At 42.0% G+C, this 20,032-nt stretch overlaps 1 protein-coding gene across 2 annotated transcripts in view; it reads left to right on the top strand.

Moving 5' to 3' along the window:
• Positions 1-20,032, top strand: part of sestd1 (SEC14 and spectrin domains 1) — a 43,803-nt gene that overhangs the window by 9,599 nt on the left and 14,172 nt on the right. Inside the window, exons 6-10 of one of the 2 annotated variants that reach the window (XM_079562890.1) lie at positions 10,876-10,989; positions 11,076-11,176; positions 11,357-11,412; positions 13,767-13,838; positions 15,544-15,701. In XM_079562890.1, the coding sequence (XP_079419016.1) occupies positions 10,876-10,989; positions 11,076-11,176; positions 11,357-11,412; positions 13,767-13,838; positions 15,544-15,701 (501 nt within the window). The remainder of the gene's footprint in view (positions 1-10,875; positions 10,990-11,075; positions 11,177-11,356; positions 11,413-13,766; positions 13,839-15,543; positions 15,702-20,032) is intronic. The other variant, XM_079562891.1, reaches the window with a different exon arrangement.

Below are 20,032 nucleotides of genomic sequence, written 5' to 3' on the forward strand. Positions count from 1 at the left end.
TGGGATGAACTCCAGTCGTATCAGCCATCAAACAGTTGTTAATAGAAGTACAGTTTTTGAGGAGCAGTTGTCACCCCCACACCCACCCCATGGGCACCCACTGTGGCTCCACACCCCATGAGTCACATCAGGCAGGAATCTCCCGCAGCTGTGAGCGCTGAGATTTACCAGAGTTTCCTGAACACACAAAACACACCCCGACAGTAGAATCGAACGCTTGTGAAAACATTTACAGACTCACTGCGGTGTACAATTGTTGTAAATGGCAAATAAATCAAATAAAGGATGGTGGTTCAAAGTCTTTAGTCTTGCTTGGAAATTAAACATTTATAAGGCTTTGCCGCTCGTCCCTAGTCAGCGCTACTTTGGCCGCGTTCATGTGGTCATCGGGAACTGGGGGAAAGCTGGAAAATGCTCATGAATGATCGGCCAACTGGGGTTCTCGAGTCAAAAAAAGCTCCCTGACTTTCATACCTGACTTAACCTGGCTAACACCAGGCTGCTGTGTGCGCTCGAATTATTTCGTACTGCACAACAGCCTGGGGACCATGGCCCAAATTTTCCGGTGGATTTGGGAACCAATCACAGAGCGAGGAGGGACGGCAAGACGATGACGCACGGAAGCTTGTAGTTTATTTACGGATTAAAAAAAAAAAAAGTTTATTTACGGATCCACCATGACAGCAGCAGACACGATGGTATTTTTCGATCAAGCTTTAGACCGTGTTCTAAATAGTTATCTCAAAAGTTTACAGCGGGTACGTCATACGTCATCTCATACGATGATATGATTGGCTATGGCTACGTGCAGACGCAAGATACTTTTTTTTTTTTTTTGTATCGCCCAATAAACGAGTATGGACGATCGTAAACCACACCTCTCCTACGAGAAAATGCATTGGTGGTCCCCAGACTAAATATCACTTGTGATTTTAGTCTGGTGTTAGCCAGGCTATACCTGACTATGGAAATCAGCGGAATTGTGAATTGTTTTATGTGTTCTTAAAGGCACACCGCGTAAGATTCAACCCAATAAACAAAACTGAAATACAAGCATTTATTTTATGATAGATATTTTCACCATTAAAAAATACCTCAAACAAACATGTGCCTTTGTGCTAATCGGCTCGCCTCTGCTAAAACATGACTATAACTTAACCGGGAGTGGGTACGTCTCCAGCTCGTTTCCATGGAGATGTCAACTAAAGTCTGTAGAATTGAGAGTTCAACAGGTTAGGCCAGGGGTGGCCAACCAGTCAGAGACCAAGAGCCGAAATTTTCAACCTTGATCCTGTGAAGAGCCACAAAGGCACCGACCATTAGCGAGATCCCGGGGCGGTACTTTATTGTGATTAAATAGAATGTGACCGTTTTATTTAATCACAATAAACTATAACTTTATGCCTTTTTCTTTTTTTTTTTTAATAATTGTGTTAGATTGAATGATTTTACTCCTCAACAAGATTGAAATACATGTATATTAAATGACATTTTGTGTTTCCTGTTCTGACTGAGACAGAATTAGATTATTATTATTATTTAATTTTTTTTTAATGCTGGGGTGTTTTTGTATGTGGGGCCCTGCCCACTGAGCCCCCTTCTCTGATTCGCCCGTGGCCTGTGCGCTCAGTGCCTGCAGCTTCGTCCTGACTGGACTGTGCAGAGAACGCACTCTAGGCTGCACAAAGTTTATGAACTTTAACCAGGAGCCTCTGGAGGACGACTGAGATTCTGTGAAAGAAAAGTCAATGACTTTGCGTATTTCCGCGTTACGATGTCGCGCTTCGCATCATTTGCTACATAAGAGCTCCGCTTTTTTCCATTTCCTAATTTTGATCTTTTTCTGTGAATATAAGGCCAAATTGCATCAAATAAAGAGTAGCTGATCAGAAATCTGAAAAGCACAGAAGCTAATCCTAGTGCCACGATCTGCCTGCCTGTTGTTTAACTACATCCCGCTTTGAGTGAAGCTGCACGGGCTCCTTTTACGCGCCGCCTCGAAAAGGAGACAGATACAGACTCTCATTCATGTGTAGAGATGGAAACAGGGTCTGTAGGACGATGATTGGATTTTTGGTCAAAGACTGTTACAGTTTATGGGAAATATTTACCAATTATTTTGCAAAGAGCCGCACTCTGATTGGCCAAGAGCCGCATGCGGCTCGAGAGCCGCGGGTTGGCCACCCCTGGGTTAGGCCCTCATCCAGATCCATTCTTTGATTATTCACTGCAAAAATAGGATTTTCTCTGTCGAGCTGGTCACTGAGAGCAGTTTTGTGTTGATGGCAACAGTATAGTCCAAAATGTTACGCAGTGTGCCTTTAAAGGAATAGGCCACCATTTTTACATACTGACATATGTTCTTACCTGAGCTTAGACGAGTTCATTTGTACCTGTCTGGTCTTCATGCGTGCCCTCAGTCACGTAAACACAGCACAGACGGCGTTAGCATTTCTCTCCTCTATAGCTCCAAACGAGATGAAGATAGAAGAGACCAAGCTCTTCCACGTTTTCCCAATTTAAATATGCTTGCGTGAAGTGTTACACAAAACAACAAAAATCCCCAAAAATTTAACAATGTGGATTTTCTAAGTGGATAAAAAGTGGAACTATATTGTAAGGCGTAATAATACCAGGAGTAGTTCGACATCTGCACAGTAATATCTTCACTTTACTGTGCGGATGTCAAACATGTCAAACTACTAAACTAACAGCGTCATATCTCAGGAAAACTAGCTCCCCAGTTCACTGCAGCGTTAGCATCTACCCGGCTTTCAAGCAATGCCATTTGGTGCTAACACTTCGGTCCAGGTGCTATTTTTGTCCCCTACCTCAATAAAAAAAACACACACACATTTGCCAGAGGAGAGACAAGAAATCCCTCTGAAACACACATTACACAGGCTGCACAAGTTACTCTTTTACAGGGTCACTCCTTATAATGCGTTAGTAAGCAGTGATTGTCACAGACTGGCTACCGCTAGCGTTAGCCACTGTTAGTTTATGTCAGGGGTGTTGAACTCGTTTGGGTTGAGGGCCGAAATTCAGCCCCCACGGCGGGTCGCGGGCCGCATATATTGTAAAGGACTGTGGCCTCATAAGTAACTGCAGTTTACACTCATTGTGCTTCATCAGCCTGTGCCACGTGTTTCTCAAAGTGCTGCATGAAGTCATTACTCATTCACTCCACACTCGGAGTGGCCGACTGGGACAGACTGACCATTTACCACGTGGCTATAATCATAGATATATATAAAGGCTAGATGTCTTAACACAGAGTCACTTCCGGCATAACGGGCGGCCATCTTGCCACAGGGAAGCTTTCTGGCGAGCTCAAGTAAGCGAGTTAACACGAACACAAATCCTCATATCTCGCTCAAATCTTATTTGACAACGGTTTGGTTTCTTACAAACGCTATTAACGTGGCTATAATGGAGCATGATGAAATAAGGATTTGTATGCAGTGTCACGCCTATATCTCTGAGGTTTATAACAAACCAAACCGTTTTTTCGGTAGAAAATTGAGCAAGTTATGGTTATTTAAAAGTACATGCACCATAAAACACAATGTTTTTGTGAGCGAGCTCCCTGTGGCAAGATGGCCGCCATGTGCGGACATCGCCCTCCATTGGCCTGCAGCGCGTATGAGACATCTAGCCTTTATATTTATCTATGGCTATAATATGCTGCGTATATCCTGATCTCTTATTGCCCTCTGCTGGACACGTGTGGAATTATTTCCTTTTTTAAATTTAAGCTGCCCCCTAGTGGCTGGAGTGAGCAAACTGGTTATTTCTTTAAAAATCCATAACTCTGCACAGGAATGGGCTAGAAACGTACTTTTTTTTGACATACTCAGGAATTCATGCTTCTCACGTTCTTCATTCACATGTGGCTTATGTTCATAGTCCGTCTTTCAGCTGGTTCTTTCCTCTCGTCTTGATCTTGGCGCTTCATAAACTTCTCAAGGGGCGATTAGTTCAGTGTTTACTCTGGGGCCTGCGCGCTTTGCTGGCTTTATGTTTAGCGAGGTTAAACACCAAAAAGTAGCTCAACCATTGTTGAGTGGGGCGGTACATGAGTTCTACTTTCAAATGTAGTTTTTGTGAGTATTTGCTGGTTTGCAGACACATTACACTGCTCTGTCGAAACTACTTTTTGACACCTTAGCTTTTGAATTGCAAGTATTAACTAGCTAGTAAATGGATAAACTGGCCAGGTTTCTTTGCGCAAGTAATTTGAGCTCTACAATTATCAGAACAAGTCTGGTGAAAGTTTTTCGACTTTAAAAACATCAACAACCTTCCCACCACAACGCGCTTTCTCCTACCATGTTCATCTATGCGCTGTAATTATATTATGGATTTACTATGTTTTAAGTGTAATTAACAAAATTTAGATCAAACCTTTTTTTATTTGTTTGGATATTTTTTCTGCTGACACGGAGCTGACATTTTCCGGCTTAGTTCCTCCAATCGTGATTTATTATTACACATTTCATCTGTGACATGCATAAGTCAAGTGGAACATTCAGTTGTTGACTCTGGAACATGTCTCAACATTAGACAAGTTATGAAGACATTTGTGAACTCTTCCCCCGAGTCAGTAACAATTTAGAACTCCTTGTTGGAGCTTGTCACCTTTCCAGGTGTCAATCCAATAAATACAGTCACAACCTGAAGGGCTTCAGCTTTCAGATCACTTGTAGTTCACATAAACAAAGAGATCGTTGTTTTGTTTCTAGTCTTCGGTTTAATAATCTCCCTATTTTTATGAAACAATGTTTTTTCAACTGTACTTTTTGACTCAACACCCAATCAGAACAAGGGACAACAGCCTATATTCATATTGTTCTGCACATGTATTAGTTCAGCAGCTCCCTTTGTCTTCTTCCAATAGTAATGCTGCTTGACCTATTTAAAAAGTGTACCACTAAGTCTTTATTTTAAAACATAAGTCACATATCTAATTGCAACACTAAATTTTTTTTCAGACCAGTCAAATACCGATACTTATAAGCCAGGTGTACACTGCATAATTTGCACCCTCTGTGACTAAATACAACTCATCGTGGGGAAAAATCTTAGGTCGCAGTGCAAAAATGCGGGTTGTTGCTCACATAGTGTGATGTGGACAAAGCCTATGACCAAAGAGGAGCTTTGAATATATATCAGCAGGCACCGTCTCGTAGTTTAGAATACTCTGCCAAGCGTATCATCATCAGAATAGAGCACGAGCACAGCAGTACCCATGCATGAACGGGACCGTGTCTTACTTTCCCTGCCCTTTTCTGGGAAAATAAACAATGCTAGCAAGCCAGGCTAGCCTCAGGACGTCCGGAGCCTGAGACTAGCTACGACAGCCCGAGTGCAGGCTCATGATTGTACATTCTCCATGTCAGCAATGTGACATCTAAAAAAACGTGTGGGATAATAGAATCGTGCCGTGTACACCGGGCTGTAGGCTCAAGGTCACTGTCAATAAGGCGTACCATTAATACCAAGAGCAACAGCCAGACCTGAATAAATATGCTCAACCCAAGACCACATGGCTAACTATGCAAAATAAACAAAGTTGTGTGCTACGCCATTTGAATCTGGCAAAGTTCTGCTTCCAAATCATAGACTGTAGAATCGCAGTGAACAAGGTGAGCCTGTCCTCTGTGAAGCCCTGTAGGGTCAGGCACCAGAAGTCCCTTTCTTTAACCTGTTGCCTGCCATCTTCGGGTTAGGGATAGGGTTAGCAATTGTGCAGATCCAAACCTCAAAGCGTGTTAACTTGAGACCTTACAGCCTATATGCCAGTGTGATGCCTAATTTGAAAGCCAAGACCTTCTATTATCTAACACAACATGTGTCCGATCTGTGTGAGTGAAACACAACCTACATCACATTTGCCGTTCCTCACCCTAATCATAACCCCAACCCTAGCCTCTTGATCGGGGGGATGGCAGGTAACAGGTTAATGGACTTTCCACTTTTTTTTTTTTTTTTTTTTTGTTAAATTAAACCTTATGCCATTATTGAGCACAGGCTTGTGTCCATTCTGACCTCCATGTTTGTCTTAACATGCGTCCTATTTTTTTCCTTTTGCTATTTTTATTTTCATTGTCGCCCTGTTTGAAATATGGATGCTGCTGGCTCCAAAATCCCATTTGAACGGCTAGTATGAACGAGCTAGCTGCAGTCCATTGCTATTCTATGATCTGTGGACTAAGTAAAGGCATCAAAGACATAACACGAATACTTTCTGTGATTTATTTTTATTTTTTTAACTCTATGGATTCTTCAGTCAGTATTTAAGCTGCTCTGGGAGTTAGCTTTAGCGTTAGTCGTTTACAGTAAACAGCAGAGGCTCTTATTTGTGTTTTTTTTTCACTTCAAAAATACCGTATAATACCAGCTTGGTGGATTGGTTTAGGTGCTTGCAAATATCCAGATGTGGAAAATCTGTGGTTTTGGCACCGAATCCGGTACCAGTACGGCACAGGAAAAATCCTCCAATACTTGCCAGATAAATCTGAACTCTATATTTTTTCCAGGTTTGTCAAGCCACAGCGTCAGGAGTAAATTGTAAAGTTACATGTATCGTAAACCAAAATGTTATGGTTCTATTTATTAGAGTTTTCTGAAGTTGGGATTGATATTTTTACGCGAAACAAATCCCGAAATAAAGCTGCTCTGTCATTTGATTCTAAACATAGCATTTTAACATTTCGTTTTATCACATGCTTTTAGGCTACACTATCCAAGCCTCCTAAAACTATTCCCAGAAATCCAAGGTCTCCTCCCGTCTCCATGGCAACGGTAGTAAGTCCAACTAAATCTGGGTCATAGCGACTAGCGATCTATTAGTCCAACCATCTGCTTCCGACCAAACTGTACTGTTGTACTGTACACGGGCGCAGTGAGGAGTGTTTCCAAACAGCGGCTCAGGTTACGTACAGGGGGCGTCTCCGGGGACGCCGAGCTATTCAGGCCTCACATCACACAATCGAACGGACCATTACGAGGTTTAGAGTGGAGAGTAATGCAATATCAAATAGAATAGAAAGGATGGACTGGGTTTTAGTGTCAAGGAAATATTTAATAATTTAGGAGGTGGCAACGCAAAGTAGAGTTTTCGACGGTCTCTGCTTCTTCTCTTCTTTAGTAGTGTTTTTGTTGAGACCTTGATGCTTTCACAAGTAGTAAGTAGTTTTAAAAAGTAAAGATAAATGTAATTTTCTATTTAGTTATAAAATAAATTTCGCCATGTATTTTGTTAATTCTACAAGTCTAGTAATGCACACTCCAGAACAATAGGTGGCGCTGTGCAGGTATTCTGTTAAATGCCACTGACTCATGAACAAACAAGAAAGTTTGTCCCCTTCATGTTGCCGTACGGGGGCTTTCTGTACTTTCTACTTTGAATACTTCAATATTATTTTCTATAGCAAATACTTAAAGCCACACCGCGTAGAATTTTACCCAATAAATAAAATTGAAAAGCAAGCATTTATTTCATGACAGATATTTTCATCATTGAAAAGTACCCTGTAAATGTACAAACAAACATTCATGAGGCTCAGCCCGGCTAAGATATGACTGTAAACTTTACTGGGAGTGGGTACGTCTCCAGCTCGTCTCCATGGAGATGTGACGAAAGGCAGTAGAATTTGAGATTTAAACAGGTTAGGTTCTCATCCAAATCCATTCTTTTACTACACACTGCAGTACCAGCATTTTCTATGTCATTAGGAGCATATTTTGTTTTGCCACAACAGTAGAGTCCAAAATGTTACGCAGTGTACCTTTAAGTACGATCACTTAAGTAAAAATTTGGCTGAGTAACTTTTACTTTTCTTGAAGTAATATTTGACAAGTAGTGTCTGTTTTAAAGCAATGAAAGGACGTACCTTGACCACCACTGGTTAAGCTTGACCGAAAGGGTAATATAGCTGAAGTTCAAACTTAAAATGCTTAAGCCCATATGACAGAAGACTGCACATAAAGACACACTAAACCATTTCAAACACGGTATCACATTTTAAAGTGATAGTCTGTAAGATTGCAAAATGAGGATAAAAGAGAGCAAAATGTGTAATAAATAGTGTAAACAATCACGCTCCTGCCTACTCCTTTCCTGATTGGACCAGAAAGACCCTCCTCATTTCCTGTGCATGTGATTGACTGGCTGGTTCAGAGGAAATTGTTATTAGTTCCTGAGGTGAAGATTTTAAAAAACGAAATGAATGAAAATGTTGGCTAAAACTGAATGTGTAAATCTCAGTCAGATGGATGTCGCATCACCATATATACGATGGATAACCAATAAAATGGCATAGTGTTCAAGTATCAATACAATAAACCATGTATTGTTTCAGAACTGGTATGGGGAAAATAATTTAACACTCCCCGGTCCTTTGTTTTGACCATCAGTCACTGTGAAACTGAATCTTTCAGACCAATGCAGTAAAAGCACCGACCTGCATTATCACAATGTCACTCCCACCTTTCAGACCCTTTAAGTCTAAATGAGGTGGGTGTTCTATATGCAGCATGCACACTGCACACTGCACAGTGCACAGGGCGACGCGAATAGACCTTGGCCATTAATTACAAAGGCCGATTGTGCCTAATTTAGCGGCCACTGGCGGGTTTACTGAGAAACTGGAGACTCAGCTGTGACCCAGTTAGCCGGTCTTAAAGCGAGGCCGGAGTGAACGGTATAGAGGGTGGATTGAACGAGGTTAAAATCAACAAAAGACGAATGCTTCAGTGGCGCTTACATTGGCATAAGCAAAAAGATGAGCGTAATAATGGTCAAGATTAGTCCTTTCCTCCCTCTTCTGGATAATGGACAGACTTTTCATTCTTTATTTCAGCTGCTGCATATTCACGGTTTCTGCGGGGCATTTAGAAGCGTTAAAAGTCATTATAATGTATTGTGCCAAAAAGAAGGCTTTAAATGTCATAGTTTGTCAAAAATAGAAAAAAAGTAGGGTCTAAAATATGTTCAAATGCAGTTTTGATACTTGTTGTTGTACTTGTATTTTGCTTAAGAGTTCCCCGTTGGGTCCAATTTGCTTTTAAAGGAACAGGCCACCGTTTTTCCATACTGTGATATGTTCTTACCTGAGCTTAGACGAGTTGATGTGTAGCTGTGCTGTTAGCCTCTCCTCCTCTCCTCTAGTAGTTACTCAATCGCTTCATTTTGTGTAACTATACTTGGATCATGTAACTACTCACATAACCATATTTAGATAGGTGTGTTTATTAGAAGGAGACCCAGTCAAAGTCTTCATCAGCTCTAGCCTGTATTTCATTGTTACTATTTAATCAGTACGGAGTCATAATAATCAATGCTGAGGCTCCAAAAGAATGTTTTAACTGTACCTTTAAGCCCCACATGCATGATATATTTTCTTCTGTTTGAATGTTTGCAAATCAAAAACGGTTTGCGTTTTTTGGCATTGGAAATATAATGTTTGGACATAAACTGGCATTAATTTTGACTTGCTGGCAGCTGTATTAAGTTGACCTTATACCATGTGGGTGAATACTCGATTCTGATTGGCTGGTGGGTGCTAACAAGCGTGCATTATTTTCGTATAACCGCACACGTAGTCCGGTAGTTAAATCACTGGGATATCACTCAGCTGAATCAGATAAACACGTAATTAGTGACTGAGGAACGTTTTTGTTTAATTTCAACGTTTTTGGCCAAAACAAAATGTTTGATAAATGGGAAGTAGACGAGTGAGCAGCTAGGTTAGCTACTGTTAATAAAATATGAGCTTTCTATTTCTATTGAAAACGGTTAAGGCAGTATTCATGATTTTCAGGCGTACATAAAATGATCCTGCATTTAAACATATTTGTCTGGATTAGTAAAGTCAAACATAAAACTTTCAGTTCGTGGGGCCCAGGTGTGAGCGACTCCACCGCAGCTGTTTCCATAAACAGTTGAGCTAGCTAGCTAGCTTCAGGTTAAACAGCGTAAAAGTGAAATAACTCCTGCCCACGAGTGCCGCACATCGGTGTTTACTTCCACGGAAAAGTGTTTCCGGGTTAGTCCTGTTGTGTTGTGATTCTGTGCTGATGTTGTTTGGTTGAGCCTGACTGAGATCCTCGTAGCTGCGGAGAATGACTCGCTCTGAGACGAGCCTTCAGTGACCGGCTAATAACCCACATAAAATAGTTCCGGTGGTCTGGCCTATTTAGTGACTTTAGTAAATGAAACAAATATTTATTATAAATGTTACGTTTGTGGGACCCTGGTATAAGGGGATTAAACAACTCGGAGCCACTCCGCTGCGCGTCGTGGTGTTCTTGACTCCGTCGTGCATTATAACCGTCGAATGCACGGCTCCTCGTTGTTTAATCCTTACTTATAACCCCAACCTGAACTGAGCACATGTTCTCCAGTTTCACATTACCCAAATCTGAAAGCTTCTTCAGAAAAGCATCAAAATGGCGTCAAAAGTGAGAAGAAAACGCAACGAAAAAAATCAAAAATGCAACACAAAAGTGACACAAAAAAGGGATGAAAAACTTACAACAGCACAAGGAAAGGATCCGTTTACATCAGTTTTGAAGGTCTTAGCTTTCAAATGAGGCGTGACACTGGCCTATAAACTGGGGTTAAGAGGTTAAACCCTCATATAGTGATATATTCTCCGACATCCTGACATTAGGAAGGGCTTATCAGTGAATGTGATGAAAAATTCCAAATGTCACAATTGTCACTTGTTGTTCCTGCTTCTGGGCGTATATGAAATGTGCCGTGTACTCTAAATCTTGATTAAAGAACCAAAGATAGAAAGTATTCGTTCAGCGTGCGATTTGTACTTTTTTAAATTTACACTTCTGTTTTGCTCTGCTTCCTGTCAGGTGATCTTGGTTTCGGCCAATAAGCTGACCCGATACATCGAGCCCTGCCAGCTCACAGACGACTTCGGGGGCTCCCTGGACTACAACCACAGCGACTGGCTCAGCAAAAGACTGGTCCGTGCTTCCCGCCGCGTCGCGTCCTGTACAATCCATCAGCCCGCGTGGCTTGCTTTGTTAATCTGATTTTTGTGACGCCTTAGGTTTTTGAGAAATTCACGAAAGAGTCCACCTCCCTGTTGGACGAGCTGTCGATCATCAATGAGGCGGATAAGAGCAGCTCGCTGGACAAAGACAAGTATGGGTATGCAGCATAAATCCATACTGACCAAGCTATAAGATGCTAAATTCACCAAGTAAAAACGACTCAAATGATTGTGCGATATGACAACAAATGTTTTTAAAAGGAGAGAATCATTTATAATATAGGACTTCTTTTATAATGTCCATCACATGCATCACTCAAAGGCTTTTTGTTCCACAGATCATTGGACTGTCACCTGCTCCCGTCGTTCGACCCTGAAACTGTCCTCCAAACAGGTAACGCCGCCCCTTTAAATCCTCTCACGTAATCCAGACACAATGGGTTCAAAGTGTAATCTCATTGTGGGTTATGTAGCATTTTTGTCAGGCGTACTTTCTCTTTTAACGTTTTATGTGAAATGGATCAGGCAGAAGAATTGATTTATTTGAAACTTGCGCTCACCACAACTAGAGATGCACCAGTCGAGATCTTTTGCTTCCAATAATGAAACTGATACTGAGGATTTGAGTATCTGCCCATATCCGATATTGACCGATACCAAGGCTCTTAAAAGTGTCAGTGAAAAAGTGAATGGTCCTCTTTCAGGATTAGAGGCCGTTGTGGTGAACAGGTCTGAGCTCAATCGACACATTAGGACATTGCTGGATCAAGTAGGGGAGGAAAATACATAATTTTAACATTTTTAAACTCCGTATAGTCCCTTTAAGGCGGCAGCTCGGTGTTGTTTAGGCAGCTGCAACATGTTTTCTTTTCTTGCAGACGAGAAAACTTGAAGTTATCAATTATTAATTATAGGCTATCTATTAATAAACTGTAATGGAATGAAACAAGAAAATATCCTTGGGTAATGGCAGGCTATTTAGGTTATATTAATATTACCAACTCACATAAAGTGATTTACAACTTGTCCATAACAAATATGTTAGATCAGTTATTCTTTAAGAGCGTTCCATAAACTAAAATATAAACACTTGGCCAATGACTGCAGGCTACTTGAGGCGATCCAGTCACTGATTAGTTCCCGCTAGCTTTAGCATGCTGTTGCTAGCCGCGGCATTTTGCATGGCGATCAAAAACACATTTGCGGTGGTTAAAACCAATACAGCGATTGAATTCTCCAGGTTCTGTCCTTCAAAATGTGGTTTTGAATTTTTAAGGGCCAAACAAGTATCTGTTCAGTTTCGGATATTTGTAGCCAATTGTATCGTATTTTTCCCAATATTCGCTCCGATATCCCATACCATTATCGGATTGATGCATCCCTAACTGCAACGATCGCCTCCTCTTCTCTACATTAACATCACGCACAGCCTTGTGCATCTTATTAAAGAGCGGGTATTATGTTTTTTTCAGTCCCATAGCACCAGTCTATATCACACTACAATGATGACCAAACCTTCTGTTGGTCTGTAAATGCAGTAAATTAGAATAACTGCCTTGTATAAAATTACTCTCTCAAAATGGCTGTAGTGAATGTCTTGAAATAGGCCTCTGTCTCTTTAAGAACCTCTGACCCTTTCCGACACGCCCCCTCCACACGCTGTCTGTGGCATCAGTCGGGAGGGGGTTCTGCTGAGGAGCAGTGGTTGGTTACTCGGCTGGTGATGAAAGCTCGGAGGCGTCTCCGGGAGGTGGGGGCGTTCCTAGGAGGACTCAGGCAAACCTATCCCTAAAATGGCCGCCATCAGAGTTTTTACAGATTACTCAAAAATACGTGAACGTGCCAAGGCAACACTTCAGGCATGTTTTTAATGAGGGAATGACATAATAACATGATGTAAAGCTTGAAAAAGTCGATTTTGCATAATACCCCCCCTTTAAGCGCTCGCAAACTACAAATCATTTCTCCCACTGTGAGTTAAACACTGTCCAGCACCCGAATACATCAATGGGTCCGGCTCTAGTGCACATACCAATAGTTTGGTCACTGATATAGTATCCGTCCAATACCACAGTAAATAAATGAATCAAAACAATAACAAAGCCTGTAAAAAAATGCCATAACCTTTAGCTCTTGGCTCTTTATGCAGATTCAACAAAGTCTGTGCAGTGTACACTCTACGTAGGCAAAAAACGGACGGCACAAATGTGATTATTAGGGGTTTCACAGTCTGCATAGGCCAAAACACACAATATTGGTAGCGGATAGGTTTGGGTTTAAGTTCTTGCCATTACCAATACCAGGACAATCTGTGGTATCGGCATCAAATCCGGAATAACCCAAACCTTTAGCTCAGAGGAATTGATGGAATGGATGAAATTGTACGTATTCTGGTTGATTCCTTTGATCCTCCCAATCATCTGACTTTTATTAAAGCTAGTCCAGTGCTTTGGGATTTTCCAGTAGCGTTCTTATTAGATCAGCGCCTCGGTCTCGGCTTGTTCAGTGTGTGCTGTTGTTTGTAAGTGCGAGGTGAAGAGCGTCTTTGTCTGTGGTACCACTCTCTGCTCTCTACTCCTCTCCACGCTCTTCGTTGTTTCTCCTCTCTGTCCTCTACAGTCTCATGATTGTTTTCCGCTCAATGTCAGGACGATAGATATCACAATATATAATACATCTGACAGAATTTTAGAAGCAGGACGTGCAGAAACAACAATAACAAGTCTCGTGTGGTTTTGTGTGCTCCAGGTCATGAGCTGCTGTCCGAGCTGCAGCAGAGGAGGTTCAACGGCTCAGAGGGAGGAGGAGGGGGTCCCGGAGGTGAGGAGGACAAACATTTCAACTGAACACACGCCTGTACAATCCTTAGGAGAGGCAGATACGTGTTTGCAATGATGTTTTGAAAATCATTCTTTTGTTCTTTGTTCTTCTGTTTTATTTTTTCCCCCCTTGTCATTGTTTTTATTCATGCTTCTTTTTTAATATATTTCCGAATTGTGCAAAATTCCCTCTTGGAAAAGTGAGGGAACAGTAGGAGTTTGTACTGAACTGAAAAAGCTCTGTACTGCCAGTCTAGACTATGTCTTTATAGTCCATAAACCTTTATCAACACTTGTCTTAATAATTTCAGCGCTCAAATTGTCTCCCATTTTCTGCACATTTTGCTGCTAAGGTTTTAACCCTTCATTAGTTCAACACTTTGAGTTATTTATGTGCTCTGATCTACAGTTAGTTTTCCCAAGCATATATCATTTTAAAGTGCTTATGATAGGTTTTCACATTTTTTATTTTGAATTAGTTGGATAATCCCTGTGGCGAGTTTAATCACAGTTGTACACCAGTCAAGTGCCAAGTGATAATAATCTAGCGATCGATAGTTTTCCCTCTTCGAGTGTAAACTCTTCATCCCCGTGCGTGTCCTGGTCCTCTGAGGCCCCTCGCTTGTTTCTGTTTCGCTCTTTAGACGAGTTAACGCAGCTTTGTAGCTGATTTTACACGTAAAATCACCAGGTTTCATGCTGCCACCACGTATCATCCTGTGCTTCCTGTTTGTTTGGGCCGAGTGTTTCCCTGGGCTTGACCTGACAGGCGCTGCAGCATTACGCCGTCCATATTTTTTTCCAAACAAGTCTGGCCAATTCTCGATTAAAACGCACCACGCGATTATCGTGATCGACCTTTATTCAAATCTTGATTAGATTAAAATTCGATTAAGCCCTATTCTGAAACATTAGTTACAGGATCAGGGAGGAATCCATACTCCAAGAATAGATCAGGGACTCACTCATGAATCTTTTTGGGACAGGCTGCCTGTGACCAGCTTGTTTAGAGTTGAGCGATCCACACAAGTTTGTAATTAAATTGCCTTCAGAAGAAACTGCTCTAAAGCACTATTGAGGCACTGTGGGGCATGTTCATGTCAGTTAAAGCAGAGCATGAACTACTTCCTGCTTTTCATCTGTTTTTTTTAATATTAATTTCTCCCTCAGCCCGTCTGTACAACATTGAACAACTCATAATGTAAAGCAATGGATTAAAGTAGTGTTAGATCCTTTCTAAATGTTTCCAAACAAGAGGCACATTGATTTTTCTCTAAGTAAGTTCCAAAACAGGAAGCAGCTGTTGCTAAGCTAGTGTTGTTTTTACCAACCATAATAGCTCAACATTTGCCATTATCAAAGAATACAACAGTGATCACCTAATCAGGCCTGCACTCAAGATAAGTCTTTATTGATCTATTCAGCTCTTAGAAACACTCAGGGTGTGTAGGATAGACAAAAAATGTGCAAACATTTAAATAGTAAATAGATTTATCTTATATGCAATGACTACTTAAAAGTTTAAGGGGGCAAAAAGAATAAACAGCAAAAAGTAATGGGACATTTACCTCCTCTTACGTCACAATCTGTGCTAAATGACCTCTAAAAATGCAAATGTGACCAGAGAGCCGGTGCACCATAAGAGATGTTATTTCTCCTTCAGAGTGCTTCTGTTCTCTCTCTCACACACCGAATGCTTGCCCCAGGCCCGGCGTGGTGTCCCATGGAGGAGGAGCTGTTGGCCCAGCCTCAGGTGATGAAGCTGCTGGACTCTCTGAGAGAACAGTACACCCGATACCAGGAGCTGTGCAGGCAGAGGAGCAAGAGGAACCAGCTGGAGGACATCCACACCAAGGTCATGCAGGTGAGGAGGCGCGAGGCTCAAAGCCACGCACGTGAGCTGGCAAAGGTCCGAGTGATGCAACGGTGAGAGTAACATTAGCACAGTGACGTCAATGCTGAAAGTGAAAGAAGAGAAGCTTTCAGGGAGATGTTTGGTCCGGTTGGATATTTGCATAATTTTAGCCAACCACAATAAGAACAAATAGCAAACTATTAACTGCAAAATAATACGTAGTAAATTCGTTGTGCGTGTTTTTGGGACTCAAACCAACTAGCAGGAGCCTGATGGGATGAATCTTTGAATTTGTGAATCTTGCAACAATTTAACTGTGTGTAAGGTATAAACAGATCTCGTTTTTTTTCTTTGTTTAAAAATGATAAAACCAAAACCGTTTATTCAAAGTTTCCCCGTCTTGGCTTATGGTTTGCCCCTTTAAAGCAGTACTAAGTAACTCTTCCCCCTAGAGGCCATAAGTGCAACTGCAGGTGTAGTAGCAAGTTACGATTTTTTAACTTATTCATTGTCTTGGAGAGTAAATACTACGCTGACAGGAAAGGCGAAGGGAGAGAGGGATACTGTGCATCCAATTATACAATGGAAATTTTTTTTTTCACTCAAACTTGGCTGTAATTACTGTTTAAAGTGACGTTAGCCCGCAGTTAGCTTTGCCCGTTAGCATGTTAGCTTCTTCTTCGTGATTCCATTAGTGTGTATTGCTTTCTCCGGACCGGTGGCAGTCAAGTTGCAAACATGGTTTTCTGGTCAGAGACACCAGGGAGAGATGAAAGACCCTCCAATCATCCCATAAACACTTGTATTACCCCCACAGGGACTACGAAAAGGATTTATTAAGGTAAACATGTTACTTAGTACTGCTTTAAGACCCTCTCACTCCCCTTGATAAAAAAAAAAACATTTTCTGCCAATAAAGTTACATTTATTAACTTTAACAAATCTGATGGACCCTGATGGACGGATTTTAAAGAGTAGCATGTGCTTTTGACTGTATTTTCAATGAAGGTTCTTGAGCCATCTTCTGTACTTAGCACTTTAAGTGTAGAGCGTTTCGCCTCCCATCCAAAAGGCTTTGTTAGCGACACTAAAGTCTCAGCTCAGCCCATGGATTAGATAAAAAACACAGAGACGAGTTCTTGGCTCAGTCTCTCCCCTCTTTTAACAGCTACTCTCACCAGTTGATAAGCAACTTTAGCTATGAGTCTTTGTAGTTCTAAGTCCTAACAACCTAACTCATACATAGAACTATGTAACAAACATTAGGTAGCCCATAGAGAGTGTTACAACTACAAAGACTTGAAACTACAAAGAGAGTAGCCATTAATAGAGGGGAGGGACTGAGCCAAACTTAACTCCTCCCTGTGCTCCATATCTGAGCTGCGAGCTGAGCTTTAACCTTGGTGTCACTGACGAAGCCTTTTGAAAGAGACGAAACGTTCTACACTTCTAATGCAGAGCACGGAAGAAGAGTCAAGAACCTTCAGTGAAGATGGACAACTCCTGTATGACCGAGAGCCTACACAGACATTCACGTGACAAAAGTTTTTTTTTTTTTTGGCCAGAAGCATCCTCCATGAACATCAACGAATGTCATGAATCAATGCGCTCTGTTAAGAACCCTGTTAAGCTGCATTAAAGGGATATTTCAGGATTTTTGACATAGGGCCTCATTTCCTAGTTGTCCAGAGTGTTGCTGATTTGCGCTGGGCTAGTGCAAGGCTAGCGCATTTCTACAGTATCAGCTAGCCTGCATCAAAAACAGTCTGACCCGCTCCACTGTGCACCTGAGGCAAATCACTTATAACACCAGACTAGCCATATAAATGTCTGTCGATGTTTTTAGAATATAACTGACCTCGCATCACATGAACGATCGCATTTTGAGGGACTTTTTTCTAGCAGATCACTCCGCCGCTGCGTAGCTTATACAACCACGAAGCTGATGCATAGAACTATGTAACAAACATTAGGTAGCCCATAGAGAGTGTTGCAACTACACAGGCATTCACGTGACAAAAGTGGGCCCGGTAAACGTAAATGCAGCCATTAGCATCACTGTAGCAAGTGGACCTACATGACGGCAATGTTTACATGTTGTAGCCTCTAGCCCGTGAGAAGCGAAGCCACCGCTAACAAATTAAAAGTTATAAATCTGGCGTCAGGACGGTGAAACATTTACAACACTCACCACTCAGGTGTAGCGGCAATCCATCAGAGAAAGTTTCCTGTTCATCCTGACTCAAAACAATGTCCATGGAGGCAGTTTAGTCCGGTTCAAACAAAGTGGAGATACACGAGCCACAGGTTGCTGCTGTGTCTCCACTTTGTTTGAACTGAATAAAAAGCTACTTTCTTTTGGAGACACTTTCCTTATGAATCTACGTTTATAATTTGAGGAGCCACAGCTTTATTTCAGCACATTTGACTAAACTGTTGCCCCAGCCTGAGCAGTCGCAGCCCGACTACACTGCAGCGTTCAGCAACCCTGAGACATTGGCATTAGAGTGTTGTTTTGTTAAAGTGAAGCTCCAGCCGATGTTTCTCTGCCTCTCGCTGCTGTGCAAGGCGTAGCATCTCAGTGATCGGTTCTGATCAATTAATAATATTAGCACTTTGAAGAAGCCAACATGCTGTCCCGTGATTGAAACGCTGTAACAAAGCAGCTAGGCTTTAGTGCATAAGTTGAGACAAAACCCTTCAGAAAGTAAAGGCCTTCTGATCACTCAGCGCACCATCGTTTGCGTTGACCTCTGTGATTCTGCCTTGGCTGGAACACAGAAGTAGGCCAACCCCCTCCGGCTCTGACCCACAATCCTCCAGCCTGTCCACCCCGAGCCCCTCTCCTCCCTCCGCAGACAGACACTTACCCATGAGCCCCGGCGGCCCCAGACCTCCTAATACCGCTGACATTCACAAGTGTGCAGTCGAGTGTGTGTGTGTGTGTGTGTGTGTGCGCCCGTCCCGGGGGTCAACGGGTCGGCGGTTTACGCACTACAGGAGTTTGCAGATTACAGATTAGAAGGTTTGATAATTCCGCGGATCCATGTAGAAACGGGGAAAGCTATGTCTGAAACGTTCCAATCTGTGTAACGATAATCCAAGTGACATGTCTTCAACTAGAGACTCACTCGTCCTGCATTTTCTGTTCAAATATTGATTCTTGCTATGTATCTTCCAACAACAGACACCAACCCATCAGTGATCAGTGGGTGTGGCCCGAGACACAAATGCCACAAGACGAGACATGAAATTGGGTTCACGAGAACAAGAACAAAGAATCAATGCCGTCTACTTTCAATTCTGATTTTAGGGGGGGAAATAGTGAGAATTTGTGATTCTTGTAACGTGCATCCTTGCCCATCAGCCAAACCACGCCCCTGGTATGACGCGTTGTTGTCTGCATCTATTCCACACACAAAGACTCTTATGCTAGATATACACTTAACGACAACAAGTCACGAATGCCACAAATCCACATTCTTGACCGTGGATCACGAATACTCTCATGCTGAATTACGAATCGCCACTAATCATCACGATAGGAGGATATGCTCTGTTGTGAGTGACCTCCACAAAATTAGGGTGAATTATGACCTTTGGGAATGTTTTTTTTTGTTGGCCAGAAGCATCCTCCACGAACATCAACGAATGTCATGAATCAATTAAGAACCCTGTTAAGATGCATTAAAGGGAAACTTCAGGATTTTTTGACATAGGGCCTCATTCCTAGTTATCCAGAGTGTTGTTGATTTGCGCTGGGCTAGTGCAAGGCTTACGCATTTCTACGGTATCAATCAATCAATCAATCAATCAAATGTTTTTTTTGTATAGCGGCCAACAACAACCAGAAGGTGCCCAGAGCGCTTTCCAGGATAAAAACAAGAATCACAGTAGACAACAATAAATGCAAAAACACATAAAAACAGCAGTCGAGTCGATGGCTATGTATCGAAAGCTTTTCTGGAAAGATGAGTCTTCAACTGTGATTTAAAAACTCTCAGTGATGTTTCGAAGCTGTACCGGAAGTGCGTTCCACAGCTTTGGGCCTTGTGCGGCAAATGACCGGCCTCCAAACTTTTTGCATTTGAACTTGGGAGTGACGAGGGAGGTGTGTTCAGAGGAGCGCAGAGTTCTGGCTGGTTCGTAGACCGTTACTAATTCGGCATTGATGGCCTTGAACACAAACATCAGGACCTTAAACTTCACCCTAAACGCCACCGGGGGAGCCAGTGGAGAATCAGCCAGCCTGCATTAAAAACAGTCTGACCCGCTCCACAGTGCACCTGAGACAAATCACTTAAAACACCAGACTAACCATATAAATTTCTGTCGATATT

Source organism: Gobius niger, assembly GCF_951799975.1.
Source record: "Gobius niger genome assembly, chromosome: 9".
In the NCBI taxonomy this organism is placed as follows: Eukaryota; Metazoa; Chordata; class Actinopteri; order Gobiiformes; family Gobiidae; genus Gobius; species Gobius niger.